At 30.9% G+C, this 20,433-nt stretch overlaps 3 protein-coding genes across 7 annotated transcripts; 1 reads left to right on the top strand and 2 right to left on the bottom strand.

Moving 5' to 3' along the window:
- Positions 1-1,920: 1,920 nt before the first annotated feature.
- Positions 1,921-8,430, bottom strand: LOC126780232 (ATPase family AAA domain-containing protein 3A homolog). The gene is made up of 10 exons (XM_050504523.1): positions 8,137-8,430; positions 6,407-6,561; positions 6,020-6,132; positions 5,625-5,831; positions 5,040-5,197; positions 4,640-4,899; positions 4,317-4,440; positions 3,929-4,220; positions 3,601-3,799; positions 1,921-3,487 (listed from the first exon to the last, which is right to left on the bottom strand). The coding sequence occupies exons 1-10, from the start codon at positions 8,324-8,326 to the stop codon at positions 3,305-3,307; spliced, it is 1,881 nt and encodes a 626-aa protein (XP_050360480.1). The 5' UTR covers positions 8,327-8,430; the 3' UTR covers positions 1,921-3,304.
- Positions 8,431-9,631: 1,201 nt separating this feature from the next.
- On the bottom strand, positions 9,632-12,328 carry LOC126780251 (LITAF domain-containing protein). Of its 3 annotated transcripts, none has more exons than XM_050504560.1 (4): positions 12,201-12,328; positions 11,836-11,981; positions 11,415-11,568; positions 9,632-11,289 (listed from the first exon to the last, which is right to left on the bottom strand). In XM_050504560.1, exons 2-4 carry the CDS (start codon positions 11,972-11,974, stop codon positions 11,184-11,186), a joined length of 399 nt encoding a protein of 132 aa, XP_050360517.1. In that variant the 5' UTR covers positions 11,975-11,981; positions 12,201-12,328; the 3' UTR covers positions 9,632-11,183. The 3 variants fall into 3 exon arrangements, with proteins under 3 accessions (XP_050360517.1, XP_050360518.1, XP_050360516.1); XM_050504561.1 differs by lacking the exon at positions 12,201-12,328 and adding an exon at positions 12,098-12,197; XM_050504559.1 differs by lacking the exon at positions 12,201-12,328 and having other exon boundaries at positions 11,836-12,089.
- Positions 12,089-20,015, top strand: LOC126780244 (beta-parvin). 3 transcript variants are annotated; one of them, XM_050504544.1, is made up of 8 exons: positions 12,089-12,140; positions 13,297-13,426; positions 13,580-13,669; positions 13,744-14,015; positions 17,475-17,665; positions 17,921-18,035; positions 18,331-18,574; positions 18,847-20,015. In XM_050504544.1, exons 2-8 carry the CDS (start codon positions 13,309-13,311, stop codon positions 18,921-18,923), a joined length of 1,107 nt encoding a protein of 368 aa, XP_050360501.1. In that variant the 5' UTR covers positions 12,089-12,140; positions 13,297-13,308; the 3' UTR covers positions 18,924-20,015. The 3 variants fall into 3 exon arrangements, with proteins under 3 accessions (XP_050360501.1, XP_050360502.1, XP_050360503.1); XM_050504545.1 differs by lacking the exon at positions 12,089-12,140 and adding an exon at positions 13,089-13,201; XM_050504546.1 differs by lacking the exon at positions 12,089-12,140 and adding an exon at positions 13,114-13,216.
- The last annotated feature ends 418 nt before the right edge of the window (positions 20,016-20,433 follow it).

Below are 20,433 nucleotides of genomic sequence, written 5' to 3'. Positions count from 1 at the left end.
ATTTTACTTTATAGTCATTGTAAAACATTTTAAATAGTTCATCTTACAGTTTGTTTTTAAGTAAACAAGTGAACTCATACATAAAATAGCTGTGTAAAATAAGCAAATACTTAGCTTAATTACATGTAAATATAACGATTTATTTTGTAATTTTAGTTCTGTGTTATTATTTAAGTAACTAATGTTACATTCACTATACAGTAAAACAATATAATATACAATTTAATGAACAAATATTTGTGGAGTTTCTTTTATAACTTTAATTCGATTAAACATATGACATTAAATTTATTTACATAATAAAGTTTAAAAATGACTGACATACACCGCACAGCCCAAATCTGTCCAACAGGATGAAATTTAGCGCAGGCATTTCTTCTGGAACCTAGATCAGCACTAAGAAAGAATTTTCAAAAATTCATTTATGTGGGTTAAAAGGGAATTTTTCGTTTCTGATCTTTGAAATGATGAAATTGGTATTTAGGCTCATGCTAATACGCTAAAGACTTCAATTGCATATGCAAATGCATACTATATTGCATATTTATACATGTATTGAAATACAAATGCGAATTAGTGATGTAAATAATTTTCCCAACGTCCAAAAAAAAATAAAAATTCTAAGATTAAACGATATTTTTACATTGGGTACCTGATACAAAAAATATTAATTTCTTATCATTTTTATCGTTTGATTTTCTTCATTTTAATATTTGGTATTAGTTAATAAATAATTAACCTTTTATTATACATTACAAAACCAATACTTTTATTGTTTTACACCCGTTATAAAAAAATTATATCTTATAATTGCCTCCAATTTTATCAATATTTACCTAAATTTCATCTGTCAATTTAATTTATATAACGCAAATTCGAAAAATATTGTAAAATCTATGAGACAATGTAATAAAAATCATAATTTAACATTTTTATGTACTTCCAAACATATATAAAAGTCTATTTAACACAATATAACAAAACTTTTTGATGTGCGCGTCTAAAACGCACACAAAAAAATGGATGAGTTTTTGCTCAAAACATTGGAAATGAAACGGAAATAACTTTTTCTGCGAGACTTTTACACAATTATTATACATTATTATTACTGGTTCTTATTTTCATACGTGTTTTTTATTAATTTAAATTTGTTCAAATAAATACACTTTTGCTATTATCGACGGGTGAATATATTTATATATTCGCATTTCGCAACAGATTTCGCGCATACTAAATTCGCTATATTACTAATACAATTATGCTTATTATCCGGTCTTATTTTAAAATAACGCCGTAACTGAACGTCTCTGAAAGGAAAAATAGCTAAATAAAGTGATCTAGAAAAAGATGCGTAGTGGTTATGCACTCTGTGATAAAATTATTTTGGGGTTACGGGTGAAAATATCACTTATTATAATAATAATTAGTTTAGATGTAGGTAACATCGATAATTATATCTCATAATATTTTAAATTTAAAAACAAAAACCCGTTTTATGCGGAACGGAAAATTTGTATAATACAGTAATTATGTAGTTGTAATCTATATATTATTTAAATGTATGAGTCATATGGCAACAATGTTTTGATTACGCAAACAAATATCATAAAATTAGAAACGTAAGCACTTTGCTGATCACATTCATTTTATCAGACATAACTATGATCTGAGGGTTTGTGACGTTAAAAATAATATTAATTGTTTTCTGCTATAGTTAACGGCTTCAGTACAGAATAAAATAATATTTTGATGTTAACATCTACAAACAGCAAACAAGTACTAAAATAAATATTCTAAACAATATTATTTATATATATATATATATATATAATATTGTTTATATATTTGTATATATATATATATATATATTACATAAATATTACTCAAATGATATAGGATTGTTAAATGAAACAAAAATAATAATTTTAACTAGTTCTATTAACACTTCATACAAGGTTTAAGCAAACAACTTTATACATTGCAATTAAGAAATAACCATTTTAAAACAATTTATCTTCAATATAACAACTTACAACTATATATTTTATTCCTCTATTAGACAACACATCCATAACCATCTATTTATTAAATGCTGCAGTAAGTAGTTTCAATTTCTTAAAAGTACATTTTATTTGAAGACGTTTCAAAAAGTTATATTCTATGTATTTTTTAAGAGTATCATACAAACTCATTAATATCGTTCACATTTCAAATAACATATTATATTTTATGTTCCTTGACTATTAGTTACATAGTTTTGAGAAAAATTTAATGCACTTTGTGTGATAAACAATGTATATTAAAAATTTCGCCATCAATAATAATCAATCTATATCTAGTATTAAGCAATCAACCGCTATGAAAAAGCCAATACTAATAAGAGTAATTTTGAAAAATAAAATGGCAATTGCTTAGTTTCTGACATGAAACTTGACATTTTTATAAATATTAAAATCATACACTACAAGTGCATTTACATTACCAGTTTGTGCCATTCTGTTTTACTTATAACTGTGCTTTTTCTAATCTTTTGTACATCATTTTCACGCACAATAGGAATACATATAAAATTTGTAATATTTATTAACAATGCTTAAATAACCAAGAGGTTATGTCGACGCATTGAAAAATTTATGAGTAAATGCTGTGCAATATGATAAAAATGGAAATTCTTCTCATTTAATTCAATCTAAATAATCAGACAACACAATCGAACTCCTTTTACAAAAAAAAAAACTTTAGAATATGTAAAATCTCCAAAGAGAAAATACATAATGTAAAATAAAATTGAAACTTATAACTATGATGCTAATTACAGTTGTTATATAAGGGAGAAATATTCTACAAGGTTTAATGTGTTTGTTAATGTATGTTTGAGTTATATTAGCAAAAATATATATGTAATTCCGTTACAATAGTTATAAACAAATAAAGTCTAGTATTTTAGATCATTTTTTACAATAGAAACAATTTCTTATCCATATTGTATAGAATGTAGATTATTAAAAGCTTTATATTAAACAGTGGCTTACAGCATACCAGTACATTACAAATGACAAATGAGTTTTGTAATTTTATCATTGGGTATTCCCAAGAAATTATTAAATTACTTCTAGTTTTTGATTCTTTTCACTTTCACTGACAATTGACACAATTTGTTAAAGTCATGGTAAGATAACATAATATGTGCTTGCAATTTTGATACCCTAAACTCATTATTCCACTGTTTGTTATCACATTTTTTATTTATATTTTCAGAATGTGTCTTTTGCATAGCTACAGGATCATCATCTGTTTTTAGATGTCACTTTTCCAAGTCTTCCTTGATCTTTCTGTTGGGCGACTTGATTTTAGGTTCCTCTTTGGTTTCTGGTAGCTCTTTAATTGTTGCCTGGTGAATATTTTCTTCAGGTTTGTCTAGAGGTGGCAAATCTAAAAGATATGGCATCATACTCCGTGTTTTCTCTTCAGCTGACAGCCATTCCATCTGTAATTAAATAAAGAAATTAATTTCTAATGCAATATGCAAGTGGCTACTCCTCTCTCATTTTATTAAATAAAACTTCTTAAATGTTAACTAAAAACTAGTGTTAAAGTTACTTTTTGTCTGTGATCCTGGACAGCATCATCACAGATGTCTATGCACATTTTCTCTGTAAGTCTTCCATCATCGGAAGCATAGGCGGCCGCTTGCCATGCCACGCCTAGTTTAGATAATGCTCGACCAGACATACCAGCTGTTCTTTTTGCTAGCTTAGCACATAGAGCACCATAGTCAAAGTGTTCAACATTGAGACGTCTGGAAATAAAAAAGTATTTAAAATATGTCTTGAATTTATTATATGAGTATTTTAGAATATATAATAACTATTGATACAACAATTTTAAGAAATGTATAAAAGGCTTATAAGATAAAAATGCCACCCACCTCTTGCCTTCTGATGCTGGTTGCAGTACAAACTTATCAAAGTATAGCCTAATCAAACGTTCTCTCTCCTCAAGACCAGGTAGACCAAACTCTATCATCTTATCCAATCTGTCATTGATAGCAGAATCAAATTGTTGTGGTGTATTAGAGGCTAGTACCAACATGATGCGACTACTTTGGTCAGAAGTTCGGTACAGAAAAGCGTTTAGAGCTGCTCGCAAATCTTCACTTATTTGCGCAGAAGATCTTTTATGAAGGAACGCGTCGGCTTCGTCAATAAAGAGCAAGACACCTTAAAATAATTATTGTATTTTGAATTAAACTGAAACATAAATGTACAATAACATAAAATATTTTACATATAATATATTAACTAAAACTTACTGACCTTTTCTACTAGTGTTGGCCCAGTCAAACATCTTATGTATTGCAGCTACGGCATGTTTGCCCATTGGAGCAACATCTCCACCAGTCATTATCGCATAATCCATACCAGAATGCTTTGCTAATTTCTGTAACAAAGGAATAAGTATAATGATTACTATTTGCTTACTTGCAAAGAATTACAGTAAGATTTTATTTGATTCTAATTTCAAATGACATACATTTATAGTCAATATTCAGTTTTAAGTTTTGTATTCAGTCAACATATTTTTAGCTAAAAAATCAAAAATATAGAATCAAGAATAATTAGAAAAAGTTACTACTAACCTTTGAGAATAAAGTTTTCCCAGTACCAGGTGGCCCATACATAAGCAGATTTCTGTAGAACCCTTTATTTACTTTGGTATTCTTTGTTGCTATAGCAATATCTCTGAGACGTTTCTCTAATGTAGGCGCTAACACTACACCTGCTAATGCGTCAGATGGTTTACGGAAATTCGCGATGGCACGTGATATCGTGAGGATGGGATGCTTAACCGCTTCTAATAGAGAAAATCTTGATGTCTCATTCACTAATGTAGGCTTACCTAATAAGAAGATAAATAATGTATTAAATTACTACACTTTATTACACAAATCAGTAGTAGTAATAGAAATCAGTAGTAGTAAAGTAAAAAGAAAGAAGTTAATGAAATCTGTAACATTATGAGTATTTTTAGAATCTTACCGATCCTAGCTTCAATGAAACGAGCAGTCACAGATGTTGCCCCTTTAGCAGTGTAAACACCAAGAGCGACCAAGGACAAACCTCCAGCTGCTGCCAGTGTCTTGTCCCAGTCTGTGACAAGTGCATTTAAACCTGTTCCTATGACGCTACCTGCTGTCCTGCATTACACATATAAAAATATATATTTATACCATAAATTATACATTAAATTACTTGAAGATTTCTATGATTTTTGTTAATGTTATACAAAATGAAAATAAAAGAATGAGAACATTCAATTTAACTTAAAGTATAGCTTTAAGTTTAGCTTTTAACTTCAGAAAGTAAATTCTACCAAGGAGGGCCAGCAGGAAACTCAGTAATTCCTTTTCTCAATGGTTATTACAAAATTAAAATTAAAGTGTATAATAGGATGCTGTACGAATCCTTGTATTGATTACATTAACATAAAAATTAATTTATGTACTTTTGGGAATGACATAACAATTATTATTAGACATATTCTGTAGGTACAGCACATTTTGGATAAGGTTTTAGTTGTTAGATTATTTAAAAGTAAAGTAACTAAAATTTCTTAAAACTCACTGTATACTTTCCAATATAGTTGTCCTATTTTCAGCAGCTTTCAGTTTAATTTGTTCCAGTGTGATATCTCTGTTCTCTCTATCAGCTTTAGCGCGAGCCCTGGCCTCTGCCTCTATTGCTTTGAGTTTGTTTTTCTCACGCAATTCCATTTCATGCTCAACAGTAGCACGACGCATTGCCTCTTGTTTTGCTACACTCTCTTCTTGCCTGTATAATTGTAATTATATAGATTTTGTAAAAGAATATTGTCTATATATATTGCTGAACTAAGATATCCATGTCATGATTTTTAGATTCAATACTAAAAGGATCTACTTTGAAAAACACTAAATGAATTTATGTATAAGTATACTAGATCTAATTAGAACATTGTATGTATATAAAAAAAAACATACTTTTTTAGTATCTCATCCTGATTTCTTTGATGCTGGACTAATTGTTCTTCATAGCGTGTCTTTGCTAATTGGTCTTGATACTGAGCACGCATTTGGTGCTGTTTTGTTTCTTCCTATATCAAGAAATGAAAGCAAATTTAATTTGCTAATATATACATTTATTGCATATTTGGATATTTTTTAATCATATGGATATGGTATAGTCCAAATGTGTGCTTTAAAAAATATATGTAATCAAAATAAAATCTTATTTTATATATTATATTTAACTCTACATAATAACTGTTATTTACTAAGTAAAAAATAGTAAAAATATATGTATTATTATCAGAATACTATTGATTTAGAGACAAACCAATTGTCAAATTAATCAAAATATTGTCTTACCTGTAGTGTCTTCCGTCTTTCTTCATAATCAACTCTCTTCTGATCTACTTTGGCCTGTTCAATGGCTGCTTCATATTCCTTTATCTTAGCCATTTGCTCTTGCTGACGAGTACTCTCTTGCAACTTACTGAGTTCCAATGCATCTTTAGCATGTCCTGACCAAAAAAATGACCGAGTAGAGAATCAGCAAATATTTAAAATATTTACAAGATAAAATCAGCACAGACATACAATGAACACTAGGAAAAATATAGTGGTGTTCCCCTTTTTGTACAAAGACATCTCTCCCCCTATCTTATATTTGGCTACTATTTTATATTCCATCTATTTATTAAAAATGTTTTTTTTTTAATTAGATCATAAAATCTTCCAGTTATCTAGTAATTGAACAAAAAAGAGGCTTTTACTAGAAAAGGTTATGGAGAATTGAAAGTTTAGTTTATCCTCAAATCCAGAGTCAACAGGTTTCTTCTAGACAAGCATGCTACATTCTAGACCATGTCGATGCTTAACATCAAGCAAGTCAACAGTCAAACGCTGGGCTACTAAGTGAAAAAAAAACAAATATTGCCGGGACTGATTTGTGGTACTGTTTTTGAAAGATGGTGGCGTGAGCAGTGGATGTTAAATTTAGCAAACTCGAAATATCAATCAGAAAAGTAAACTATACTAATCTACCAAATCTCCTTGACCTTTTATAAGTGAGAACTGCCCAATGACTGGACTGCAGTGTACTGTACTGCACTCAATAAGTTAATCAGTCAATATCATAGCACAATTATTTAAGACATAAAGGTTTAGAACATCTTTCATATAGGTGTGGCATCGCATTATTTTTCAATTTAAGATAATGTCTTCTTCTATTTGTTTATTCATAAAACCTAACACATGTCATGCACAATTAACATATACATGACAAGTGGGCAGTGATTGTAGCCAGATATTTAGTATTTGTAGTGAGTACAACATTTTTATGTAACGAAAAACATAAGTTAACTACAAATAGTAGTCTAATTATATTTAAAAAAAAAACACGTTGAATATCTTTTATTTTATGGTTGTAATTTTTCCTTCTACGCATTCTTAAATTGATTCTTACTGTGGATCACTTTTTTGAACAATTTTGAATTGTTCGAATTTCCTAGAAATTTGCTTTGTGTTAATAATAAAAAATATAAAGATATTTTGTTTCAACTGCTTTGTTGAGTTAATTTTATTAATATATTAATCTAAAAATTTACGTCTAGAAAAGAGGAACTGTAATATTTTTAATATAAGAAGAATTGTATTCAGGTATAAACAAATTTCATTCAATCAAATGTATGATCGTTACTATTCAGGCAGTCCAATCTTGATTTACTTCAAGCAACAAACAACATTACAAATAATACATATTTATTGAAACCATCAACATTAAACCACTTATATACGATATATAATGCAAAATTTGTTGAATTTGTTTTGTACGAATGTCCTTGATATACATCGATATATTTAAAATTACTTCAGAATCTTAATATCTCTAAATCTAAAGTCAAACTGGTCAAGGCTCATAAAAATTCATATTTTTGCTATCAACTTGAAAAGCTTGTCAGTAAATGATAAAACTTATATTCATTTTGAAAATTCCTTGTGTAAATCTATTATATTGTTACTTAAATTAGGATTGTAGGTTAGGCGGCCGCATTATGCAATACCTTAAAATGTGACTGATAAGACTAACTACATACTTGATCTTTCTAACTCCCGGGCAGCCTGTGCAGCTCTCTCCAGAGCGCTTGAATCAAATCTATATGATTCCATGGCTTTCTTTTCAGCTTTAGTGAGGTTAACTGGAGCGGCGGTGGAGCCACCACCTTCTGCTGGAGGCTCATCAGTAGGCGGCTGCTGAGGCCGGCTGTATCCGAATAACCAAGACATGGCTAAAAACAGGTAGTTTTATTCATCAAATATATATTTATTTATTAAAATGGAAACTGTATCTTTCTTTATAATAAATCACACCGATGAACATTGAACAATTGATCGATTGAATACCATAGAACAGATCATGTATAGAAGTTATAGAACTAAAACCATAGACTGCAATATCTAAGTACAGACTATAAAATAATTTGACAGTGAATCACAGATACAATATTTAAAATGAATAAAATATTTAGAATGAAATAATGTTAAACCGCAATCAGCATTTCGTGTTTCATTTACGCTTTAGGCTTCAAATAAGTAAGAACTAAGGAAGTATCCTTAGGAAAATGGAATACAATAGGAATACAGTAGGATGCATGCGTTTTGCGTTAAGCAATAGCAAGCACAGGCGGTTTCTCCCGTTCTTACGTGTTTAGTTCGAACATCAACGATTTGTGGCGCAAAATAAAAAAATGATACCTTTGCATTCCAATAATGAGCAACGGCCAATGATAGTATATTTAATAGTTTAGTCCTAGAATAAATTGTATTCTAGGACTAAACTAAAACTATTTTGTTTTATAAACACAAGTGAACGATGATGATTTGAAAAAAAGAAGACTGGTAGGCGTTAAATTTATTTTATTATGTTTTAACTTTTTAGTCACACAAAAGAAGTATAAATTAATATAAAGTATAGTAAAGACAAAATCATGTTCCGTTGTGTGTAACCTGAAATTCGTATAAAAAAACTACGCATCTCCGCAGGGTGAGGGGGGTGTTTATTGAAATGGGCTACCAACTCCTATAAAAAACAACCCCATCTAACCCCAAATTCGAACCCCTAAAAGAAACTTAACACTTACAAAAACGTTGCGTAGGCTGTGTCGCTGCACAATAGATTTTATATGATTTCTATTTTATCTAATCTTTTTTGAGATTTTGATATTGTTTTACTAGAACAAATATTTTAGAAGATTAAATTATAGACAATTACTTTAATATTTATTGATATTACATTAGTCTTCTTTATTTTAGTCTTGGTTGATAAAAACGTTGAAGTTATTTTTTTTTAAAGATATTCTATGCATTGTAGATGGTTATAATAACTAACTACTACTAAATAATTTTCAGGATTATGCGTAATTCCCCAGGAGTGTATAAAAAGCGTTGTTTTGCTTGTCGTTAATATTTTTAGGTATTCAAGCAATACAAATTTAATATAATAGAATGCTAGTTTATATAATAATTTAGAGGTAATTAAAACATGAGGGGAATGATATTGAGACAAGTGATGACTCGAAAAAAAGTAGACAAGGTGTTTAATTCATTTTATTGTTTTAACTTTTTAGTCACAGGAAAGTAGTATAACATTTTGCGAACACATTGAAGGCTAAAGCTGTATGGTCTTTAAAACATTTATAAACAGTGCACATAAAGGATTTTTTAGCTGATGATTTAGTTACTGAGTTAAGCTTCTCTAGTTATGTTTCCACATTTCACAATATTTAAAATGAAAAATATACTATACATTAATAAGTCAACCAGAAAATTAGTTTGTTGTCTGTGCCTTTTGATTTTGTTAATTAGAGGATTTTATTAATCATATTAATTATAATAATATTAAAGGTACTCATTATTAATAGTTAATTTATCACGATTAATACAATAGTCTAATTAACATCTCTATAAGGCCCACTTAATGTTATTAGATCAATCTTTTTGATACCAAGTAACTAAACTATCAGCTGTTAATCTAGTATGTGCATTACTAAACATCAATTACATGTACTTTATTCTTATACTTAAAATGTAGGTCAATTATTGATTATTGTAAACATATATCATGTGACATTAAGACCCCATTGATAAAAAAACTATAGATAAAAACATCAGCACTGACATAGTTTAATTTAACAACAAATTACTCAATTGTAATTGTCAGAATATTATTTTTAATTGTAAGGGTAATCATTAACTCTATTTATAACATACCCATTGCAGTATCAGGAGAGTTAATGTTAAATACTCTAAACATTCAAGATCATACATAGTTCATTATTTTCAATTGATAATAAAAACATTGGTTTTAACATTGTTAATATAATATAAAATAAAATTATTATTAAATTATTTAACTAGATTTAAAGACAACATAACAACTTCTAATTGCAGATCTGTAAATTAAGGGCACATAATTGTAAGCAAAACAAATAATTTAAAATTTAACATTATCTTAAAACTATTTGTATAAAATTACTAAAAAAACAACCACTATTGTGGATCGGAAATCATAATATTTAAAATAATTTATCAAGATCAACATTGTAAGTTAAATATTCCAAAATCCTAAAATATAAAAATTGTACATAATATACTTTTATAAAAAATACACAAAAGATACCTTATGTATTAATAATATTAAATACTTATTCCTATTCAGTTACATTAAAACTGGGCTTAGAAGAGATATTTTAAGATGAAACATACCATTTCGAAACATTACATAATATCACCTGGCTTATTAATAAGCATGGTTATTTATATATGTTGTCAATTTTGTTTTTAAATTACCATAAATATTTGATGATAATTGAAATTACAATTTTTTTTAATGAGTGACTTTGTTTATTAATTAGTCAGGTAAGTCTTAATAATAATATTGACTACACAAAAAGATGTGGACATTTAATTTATAATATATACATCTCTTTGTTTCCAAAGTGTGATGATGTGAAAAACAAAAACACCAGTACAATCAGTCTACAAGGCAGTTATTGTCTAAAGTAGATAGATAGTGAGGTGCTTGGAAATAGACCATTACTTGCTGCAGTAAATAAAAATCCCATGGCTCTTTGTGAAAATTAAATTATCGCCGGTAACGACCAAGGTAAGCTCCGCAGTTGGGACACTTGTGATGGACATCCATGCAGCTATCTATACAGCATGGAATCAAACAGCAACCTAGAAAACCTCTGAAATAGCAATAATTTCTAGATTAGACATATAGTATTGACTGTTTTATTCATTTTAATTTTTAGCAAGTTCAAGTTAATTAAAACAGAAAATGTTTTGATTAAATGTAAACAAGTTTTATTACCCCATCATACATATAACTGTTCCAGATATATATGCAATGAGTCCTGGCTTTGTCTTTGTATAAGTATTTATCTCAGCATGGCAACTGGGGCATATCATGTGTGTGGGTTGTGGACCCACCGGCACTACTGTTGTTACAATAGCTGGTCCTGATGCTACAACAACATAATATATGTTATGTTATGCAGATTTTTATGAATAAAATATATTTGTCAAGCTAATTAATTGCTACAGCTAAGTTTAAAAAGGTTATCATTAATTTCTCAATATTATAAATATATTATAACAATCTTAGTGAAGATTAATTTATAGTTCACCTTCACACCTCTCTTAAATTAAAATGGTTACAAGGGCACATTACTCATACTTAGAAATATTTTGAGGTAAAACTTGTTGTTTTTTTTTTATTAATTTGTACTTACATGGTGAGTATTGTGGAGTGTATGGACTAGAAGGTCCTACTCCCCCAACAGCTTGGGAATAGCTAGGTGGTGCAGCCGGTGGCGGCTGCATTGTGTGCCCATTCCAACCATATGGCGGAGGATTTGCACTTTTGTCCATGTTTTACCTTTAACCACAGAAAAACAAGTAAACACAAAGCACTCACAAATGAACACACTCGCTGTAAACCTTCGCGTGATGCAATACAATCTCGTTGCTATTTTTAGGTATGATTCTACCAACCAATAAAACGCAGATGTTCATTCGCAGACTCAAAGGTCCATGAGTAAGTAAATATCGCAAATTGATTCAATTAAAATAATAATTATAACTATATGATACTAACACAAATCAGTAACTGATTATCCGATTCTTCTATTTTATTAATAATATAAATTGGAAAACAGGTCTTTGTCTGTTTTGATATTATTAGAACGATGAACGCGATAAAAATCTATAGTTATGAGATAAAATTAACCACAGACTAAAAATCAATAGTTATTTTTTTTAATAGGCACAAATTTAGAATAGAAATCCTGAAAATACTTTTCAAGTGCCTTACAAGTAAATCTTTGTCTTAAAATTTATAATTTGTAAAAAATATCATCTCAAATATAAAAATGAGTAAATATTAGTATTCATATGGTACACCGGTATTACTTAGAGTAAATTTTAAATTCAAATATATTTTTGTTTTGCCGTTTACTTAATTGTTATCGTTTTGAACTATTTATATATCATTTGCCTGTCATTTAGAGATAATATTTACACACTTCTAATAATGTTATTGAATTATATTGTGAATACAAAAACTTAAGTGCTTAATAAATAATACAAATAGATGCAACCCACGGGTTTCCAAATAACCCAGAGATCATTTATTATTTTATATAACTTAGGGATTTAACACTATAAAATAAATATCAAAGTCTGGTAATATATATATTATATGATTGATGTCACAAGCATATTATTTAAATCACGATTACTTAATCGTGATTTAAATAATGTCTACTTAGACAAATATTTTTGTCCAGTGCCCATTTTAAATGCTTGATCTCTTGTTTTTTGTTATAACATTTAAGTATTTCTTTAACTTTATGCGGTAAATAAGAATCAATTTGTATTTATACTAGACATTTCATACCTCAAATTATAATTGTAGATAATTAGAATTTTTTTTTAAAATAAAATAATATTTTTCCACATTCTTTTTGTTTACCGTTTAGCTGTACTCTATGGTCAAATATAAAAAAATAAAATTTTGTAAATACTTGACCTAGAAGTAGTTAGTAGTTATATCTATTATTTTATTGTTTGTGTAGTGTAGGGTGAATATATTGAAAGGTAATTAAAAATAATGTAAATGACTAATGACTTATAACATCTGTGTTTCGAGTTGATTGTATTTAATGATTCATTAACGCTATTTTCCTCATAAGACGCAAGATAAAATGTCATCACCACGCCCAAAATCACCTCGGACTCCAGTTTTACCCAAAAAGGAGGATAAAGAAGAATCATTTTGGGATAAAATTGGCACTATCGGTCGTAAAAAACGCATAAAGGAAGGTTTGTCTTTCAATTTATGTATGTTACATTCTAGTTTGTGTGTAGGTTGACATACCTTAAATTTGAATTTTAATGGCTTCATTTTCTTGCAGATGTTACATTTTTGACCTTTTTTGTAAATATGACACTATTAAATATTAATCCTTTGTTTAGTTCAAGAAGTACAAGCAGAGGGAAAATATGCAATAGATTCACCCGGAAGCCCTACAGCACCAGAAATCCCGCCCGAGGAATATAGTTTGCGTATGTTCGTCCTATAGTTAAAATCTTCTTTTTATTACATTTAAGGTGACTTAAAAGATAATTTTTTGTTTTAGACGATAATGAAGAAAGAGCAATTATTGAGCCTAGGTGCTTAGACGACCCTAGAGTAAAAGAGCTGGTCCAGGTTTTGATTGATTGGATCAACGATGAGCTGGCAGCTCAAAGAATTATTGTTAAAGACATTAGTGAAGATCTTTATGATGGACAAGTTCTTCAGAAGTTGCTGGAAAAGTTAACTGAGACAAAGTTAGATGTTCCAGAAGTGACTCAGTCGGAAGAGGGTCAGCGACAGAAACTTGCCGTTGTCTTAAGAGCAGTAAATAGGGTATGTTCATTATTAAAATATCAATCTTTAAAACTTATAGAACTTTTTACTTGTCTGAGATTTTGCCAATATCTTGTTTGTGCTTGCAAATAATTGTGCCTTGCTAAGAAAGGCCAAGCTGCTGCCACTAGCGGTATGCAAACGTCGCGTTTGGCACTATAAGTCGGCGGATTGGGACGGTATGCGCGATTACTATGCGTCGGTCCCTTGGAAGGAACGTTGCTTCAGTGGGAATGACCTGACAGCTAGTGCCGCTGCTGTTGCTGGCGAGATCATGCTGGGAATGGAATACTACATTCCTAGCTCAGATCTTGTCAGTAGGAGTACGCGTAACCGTTGGTTCACTCGTGAATGTGCCGATGCTGTATCATCTAAGCAGGCGGCATATCGCAAGTGGATCAACGGCTGCATTAGCGGGACATCTAACATTGACTCACTGAAAGCAAACTATAATAAAAATTCCAAGTCCTGTAGAAAGGCATACACGAGAGCGGATGCACAGCGCATTGTACAGATTGGTCATGACCTTGTTTCGCATCCTAGGGGCACCCGTAGCTTCTGGCGTCTGACCAAGTCTGTGCAAAACAATTTCTGCCAACCTTCGCTGCCACCGCTCAGAAATCCGGACGGATCGCTAGCTCACAGTCCGCAAGAGCAAGCTGATCTCCTGGCTAAACTCTTTGCCGACAATTCCGTCATCGATGATTGTAGTGCACTGCCACCTACAATACCTGCATGTGGCCATACGATGCCTGACATTAAAATCAGGCAACGTGATGTGCGTGCGGAGCTGCAATCACTTGATGTACGGAAAGCTAGCGGTCCCAATGGAATACCAGCCATAGTGCTGAAGAAGTGCGCAGCGGAGCTGTCTCCTGTGTTAACGCGCCTGTTCCAACTTTCTCTCTCTTCGGGAAGTGTGCCGGAGGCTTGGAGAAGAGCTAATGTGCAAGCGGTTCCCAAAAAAGGGGATCGGTCTGACCCGGCAAATTATCGGCCAATAGCTATCACCTTAGTACTTTGTAAGGTGATGGAACGGATTTTAAACAACCAACTGATCCATTACCTAAAAGATCACTCTTTAATTAATGATCGTCAATACGGGTTTCGACCAAAACGGTCCACAGGTGATCTTCTAGCGTACGTAACGCACCTCTGGGGTGAAGCTATCGACAAGCATGGAGAATCGTTGGTTGTCAGCCTCGATATCTCCAAGGCTTTCGACAGGGTCTGGCACAGAAGTCTTCTCTCCAAGCTGCCGGCATATGGTCTGCCTGCTCAGCTATGCACCTGGATTGCCAGCTTCCTACACAAGCGTAGCCTTCGTGTTTTAGTTGATGGTTGCGCTTCACAATTCTATGTAGTGAATGCTGGGGTCCCCCAGGGATCTGTGCTATCTCCCACACTCTTTCTTTTGCATATCAATGATATGCTCTCTCTTGGGAACATACATTGCTATGCAGACGATAGTACAGTGCATGGTGGATACCACGGACGCGCAGTGGCTGGGCGAGCGGAAATTGAAGAGAGGCGGAAGAATCTTGTCATTGAACTCGATAGGACGTTAGAGCTCATCGCCAAATGGGGCTCTGATAATCTTGTTGAGTTTAATGCCAAGAAAACACAGGTATGCGCTCTCACGGCGAAAAAGTCAACATTTTCCCCTCTTCCCTCCCTCTGTGGTACTCCGCTGGTGACGCAAAGCAAAATCGCCATGCTGGGGATTGACGTTCGCTGCGACCTTAGTCCAAGGGATTACATCGAGGCTGTTATAAAAACAGCTTCACGGAAACTCGGAGTTCTGAACAAGGTGCGGCGCTTTTTCACGCCACAACAACTGTGCCTGGTGTACAAAACACAGGTACGGTCTTGCGTGGAATATTGCTCGCACCTTTGGGATGGCTCCGCTAAGTACCTACTTGAGGCCTTGGACCGGTTGCAGCGACGTGCCGTACGCATTATTGGCGACGTAAAGGTCACAAACACCCTTGAACCTTTACAATTGCGTCGTGAGATAGCAGCACTGAGCGCTTTCTATCGACTGTATCACGGCGAGTGCTCTGAGGAATTATTCTCTCTAATTCCTGCTTCCCCCTTCCTTCTTAAGTCCACGCGAGCTGGTTCTCGATGTCACCGCCTAACTGTGACATCAATTCCATCGCGAACAAAGAAATTTGGCAACTCCTTTCTTTGTCGCACTTCCAAAAAATGGAATTCCTTACCAGCTCACGTGAAGAGGCATCTTGCGGGCCGGCAAGGCGAAGGCGGCTAGTGCAGAACGTTTTTCCCGTCTGTACTGGCCGTCGTCGCGTTTGGACTCTACTACCACTTACCATCAGGTGGAGTAGAGTCATTTGCCCTTCCGGCGAATATAAAAAAAAAAAAAGAAAGAAAATAATGTAAAAATACCTATCTGAAGAAATTCATAAACACATTTTTGTTTAGTGTTACGTTTATTTTACTACAACTTTCAGGCTATGTATGACTAATAAAATTATAAGAGCAATCAGAGAGGTAAGATTTAATCAATTCTCAATGCTTATGATTGCAAAGCAATTGTAATAGACTATTGAAACAAGATATGTTTTGATTGATTGATGAAGCCATACTTTATATTGATATGTTGTAATCAAGTCTATTATTATTATTATTATTAAAGAAAGATTCATGTGGGTTTTCTATAAGGTTATCATGGTTTTATGTTTATATTTAAATTATAGAGGTTGCTTTGTTTTAGAAGTGTTATATTGTTAAGTTTTCCTTAGTACTCATGTAACAAAATTAATGAAATAGAAACTAAAATTTAAATGATTGCTTGAAAGAAACTAATATAATGTAAACTGGAAAAATGAAAAAAAATATTTTTCATTTATAATATTTACTACGGGACTTCCCTGGGCATTAATATTATTTTTGTGTATATGGTCATTTCTATGACATCATCTTCAATGTTAAATTTGATTAGAGTTCTTCAGAGATTGATTGAGTAACATGTACCAAAACATGTGAGCCTTTATATAATATTAGTACGATATTATAATAAATGATTGTTTCATTATTATTTCAAAAGCCAATACTAAAAACTTCATTCTAAATATTTCTCATTACTAAGATGTTTTACTAAACTTTGTTTAATAATATTAAGATGTTGATGTAAAACGTTTAAATATTAAATGTTTGACGTCTCAATTGAGCACAACACTTAACAATTAAGCAAATGTTACATACTTTGTCTTAGTAACAAATTGTAAGTTTCCTCACACTGTTTTACTTTATGATCAAGCATGAGAATGATTATTATAAGCACAAAAAAGCACTTGAAATTTGAGAAATGTAATCAATTATTAACCTGAAATATTTGGTTAAGTTTTATATGTTTTTCATCATTGACACAAGTCTGTAGTAATTGTAACCTAATTTTTTTTAAATAAAAATCATTATATATTCCTTTTGCAACAGGTGCTGTATGGAACATCAAAACCAGTTCAGAAATGGAGTGTGGATTCAGTACATTCCAAGAATGTTGTTTCGATATTGCATCTGCTTGTTGCTTTGGCCCGTCATTTCCGTGCACCGATCCGTCTTCCAGAAAATGTTAGCGTGAATGTTGTGGTGGTCAAGAAAGATGCCTCTAATCAACTATCTCACAGGTAGGGCTTTTTAATTAAGATCCCAAATGCTTTTAAGTTAAGTAGTTCAAAAAGTTTATAAACTAATTATCCATATTGGTAATTGTTAATCTTATTGGAAATCCAGCTTTTTTAATCATTTGAAAAACAAACCTCTAGTAAGAGTAATGAATATAATAGAATTATGTTTTTGTTTACATTAGGAAATGTGTATCAATACCATAGACCATCTATTATATATTAGCTGTATATAAAAATACATTTATATTCTTCTAGGACATACATTGAAGATATAACTACTACCTATGATGATCTGGGTATGAAATGTGAACGAGATGCTTTTGACGCATTGTTTGACCACGCCCCAGATAAACTGCAAGTTGTCAAGAAGGTAGGTCGCATTTAGTGTCTGTAAAGTGTCTATATTTGTATTAGGGCCATACAATGTATGTTTTAAGGTTTTAAAAAAATAAGGCAATATAATACCCAAATTATATAATTCAATTTAAACATATGTACTTTTTGACTACTACTACTTTTTTTATTGAAATGATGTCATGATCAATGGTTCAAACAGATGATAAAAATGAAAGATAGGATAAGGCAATAATTGTTCTTTTATTTTTAAATTAATCTCATATGCAATAGAATTATGTAAATGTTTGACATATATACCAATCTTGCAGTCACTCATCACATTTGTGAATAAGCACCTCAGCAAAGTGAATCTGGAAGTGATGGATCTCGACACGCAATTTCATGATGGTGTGTACCTTTGCCTCTTGATGGGACTGCTTGAAGGATTTTTCGTACCTTTGTACGACTTCCACCTAACACCTCAAGACTTTGATCAGAAAGTGCATAATGTTTCATTCGCTTTTGAACTGATGCAGGATGTTGGCCTTGCTAAACCAAAAGCAAGACCGGAAGGTAAACCAACTGTAGAATATAGATTATTATAAGGAAGTAATAAAAGATATGTTTTAGCTTTTATTATTTTTTCTAGAGAAGGAATTGTATGTTTTCAAATTGTTACCTATTTGTTTTTATTCTTACTTTACAACATTGTAACTTGTCAAGTTCATAACTAAAATGTTATGATAGTTGATATTTTATGTATATTGACAAAAATATGTCATTGGTGTGAAAATTTAGTTTTATGTACCATTATCAGTTTTGTTTTAATGTTTTTATTGTTTCAGATATTGTGAATCTCGACCTAAAATCAACTTTGAGAGTGCTTTATAATCTCTTCACAAAATATAAGAACATGGCCTGAAGTTGTCAAAAATTTATTTTATATATTTGCAGCGAAATATTTGTATGTAGAGCTGGGTTTATTGTCGAAGAACTCAAAGAGACTAATATTTATCTAATATGATTAATTTGGACTATGATGACTATGGATGCGTAAAAAATACTGAAATACTATATTTACTGACACTTTTAACTTAGTATTAAAAACATTGTGACAAAAAGTTTAAGTACATGTTTAGTACTTATAAAAAGTTTATATAAAAAATTTGAAAATATTGTAATTGTGGTACATACATATATGACTGAGCAAATCTTTGTCAGACCTGTAGGAGTATCAATATAGATGAGGTTTTAAAATGCGTGTTAATCACATTATTATAACTGCATAGACTAACTGATATGATGCAGATGATATGTGTTTGGAAGATTTAGTATTTAACTGACAATTTTATTATAAAAGTTAAACTAAATTACAAATATCAATATAAATGGATAATTACCAATGGGTACAAAAAAATAATGAATTGAGTAAAATAAAACAAACAAATATATTTATATTAAATGTTCAGTTAATATCATATGGTCTTACATGTAAACGTTACTTTGTGTTTGTCTAGATAACACTGATTTCTCTTGTTTTGTCATTTTTTATTTGACATTCGAAAGATGACATAGTTTTGTTCAACTAAGAACGATAATTTATAGCATGAATAAAAATGTAGCAGTCATTGTTATCAATGGACATGTTTGTTATAGCTGTGACGTTTTTCTTTACTTTGTTAAATCAGAAGAGTTATTATGGAATGCATTTTTAATTTACATTAAGTTTATTGTTAAATAAAAAATATTCGATGTCAGTGTATTATTGTGTTCATCAATTTGGAATTTCATCAATAATGACACTGCTTGTAAAAATTACGAGTTAGTCGCAGAGTCGTTCAAGTGTGTTCAAACCCTAATATTCGCTGCAAATTCTTTTGTGTTCATGTGTAGACGTAACATGCTAATAATCTTGCTTTATGTAGTAAGAACATTAAAAACTAACAAATTATATTAATTTATTAACAATGTGCCTTGTCTTATGTATTAAAAATAAATTAACTACGTTTTTTTATTTTCTTGTTTTATTTAAAAAGTCACACAATCGATTCTCATCTCTACAGCTATACATCATAAAGAAGTTGAAAAATAAATTCTATATCTATGAATGTTTTTAAGGGTGATTAGGTTAATAATCATGGACTTATTTATAAACATTGTTTAGCAGGCGTTTAATTGAATTGTTATCTCTCTTACTATGACTTGACTTTGACTCTTATTATCTCTTTGACTTGACATAAAAATAGAATAAAAAATAATCGCAAAAAAGTATTGAAATAAACGGTCTGCTTCAGGCCTTTAGCTCTTACCAATAATAAAAAATATATATTAAAAAAATATTGTATTAAGTCAAGAGTGGTTTTATACGAATTAAATAAAAAATAGGATATATCGTAACATAATTATATAAATCGAATGTATTTCCATATTCG

The sequence above is a fragment of the Nymphalis io genome, chromosome Z, assembly GCF_905147045.1.
Source record: "Nymphalis io chromosome Z, ilAglIoxx1.1, whole genome shotgun sequence".
Lineage (NCBI taxonomy): Eukaryota > Metazoa > Arthropoda > Insecta > Lepidoptera > Nymphalidae > Nymphalis > Nymphalis io.
The sequence above is the reverse complement of the archived record's forward strand: the minus strand, read 5'-3'. Positions and strand labels throughout refer to the sequence as shown.

What these genes read in the sequence shown, in the direction of transcription:
- LOC126780232 (XM_050504523.1), bottom strand. Translation starts at nt 8,326, where the DNA reads ATGTCTTGGTTATTCGGATACAGCCGGCCTCAGCAGCCGCCTACTGAT. An exon ending in AAAGACGGAAGACACTACAG is followed by an intron (nt 6,133 to 6,406) that starts GTAAGACAATAT and finishes TTCTTGATATAG; the next exon opens with GAAGAAACAAAACAGCACCA. An exon ending in TTTCATTGAAGCTAGGATCG is followed by an intron (nt 4,900 to 5,039) that starts GTAAGATTCTAA and finishes TCTTCTTATTAG; the next exon opens with GTAAGCCTACATTAGTGAAT.
- LOC126780244 (XM_050504544.1), top strand. Translation starts at nt 13,309, where the DNA reads ATGTCATCACCACGCCCAAAATCACCTCGGACTCCAGTTTTACCCAAA. An exon ending in GCCCGAGGAATATAGTTTGC is followed by an intron (nt 13,670 to 13,743) that starts GTATGTTCGTCC and finishes TTTTTGTTTTAG; the next exon opens with ACGATAATGAAGAAAGAGCA. An exon ending in AACTGCAAGTTGTCAAGAAG is followed by an intron (nt 18,036 to 18,330) that starts GTAGGTCGCATT and finishes CCAATCTTGCAG; the next exon opens with TCACTCATCACATTTGTGAA.
- LOC126780251 (XM_050504560.1), bottom strand. Translation starts at nt 11,974, where the DNA reads ATGGACAAAAGTGCAAATCCTCCGCCATATGGTTGGAATGGGCACACA. An exon ending in CACTCCACAATACTCACCAT is followed by an intron (nt 11,569 to 11,835) that starts GTAAGTACAAAT and finishes ATGTTGTTGTAG; the next exon opens with CATCAGGACCAGCTATTGTA. An exon ending in ACAGTTATATGTATGATGGG is followed by an intron (nt 11,290 to 11,414) that starts GTAATAAAACTT and finishes TTGCTATTTCAG; the next exon opens with AGGTTTTCTAGGTTGCTGTT.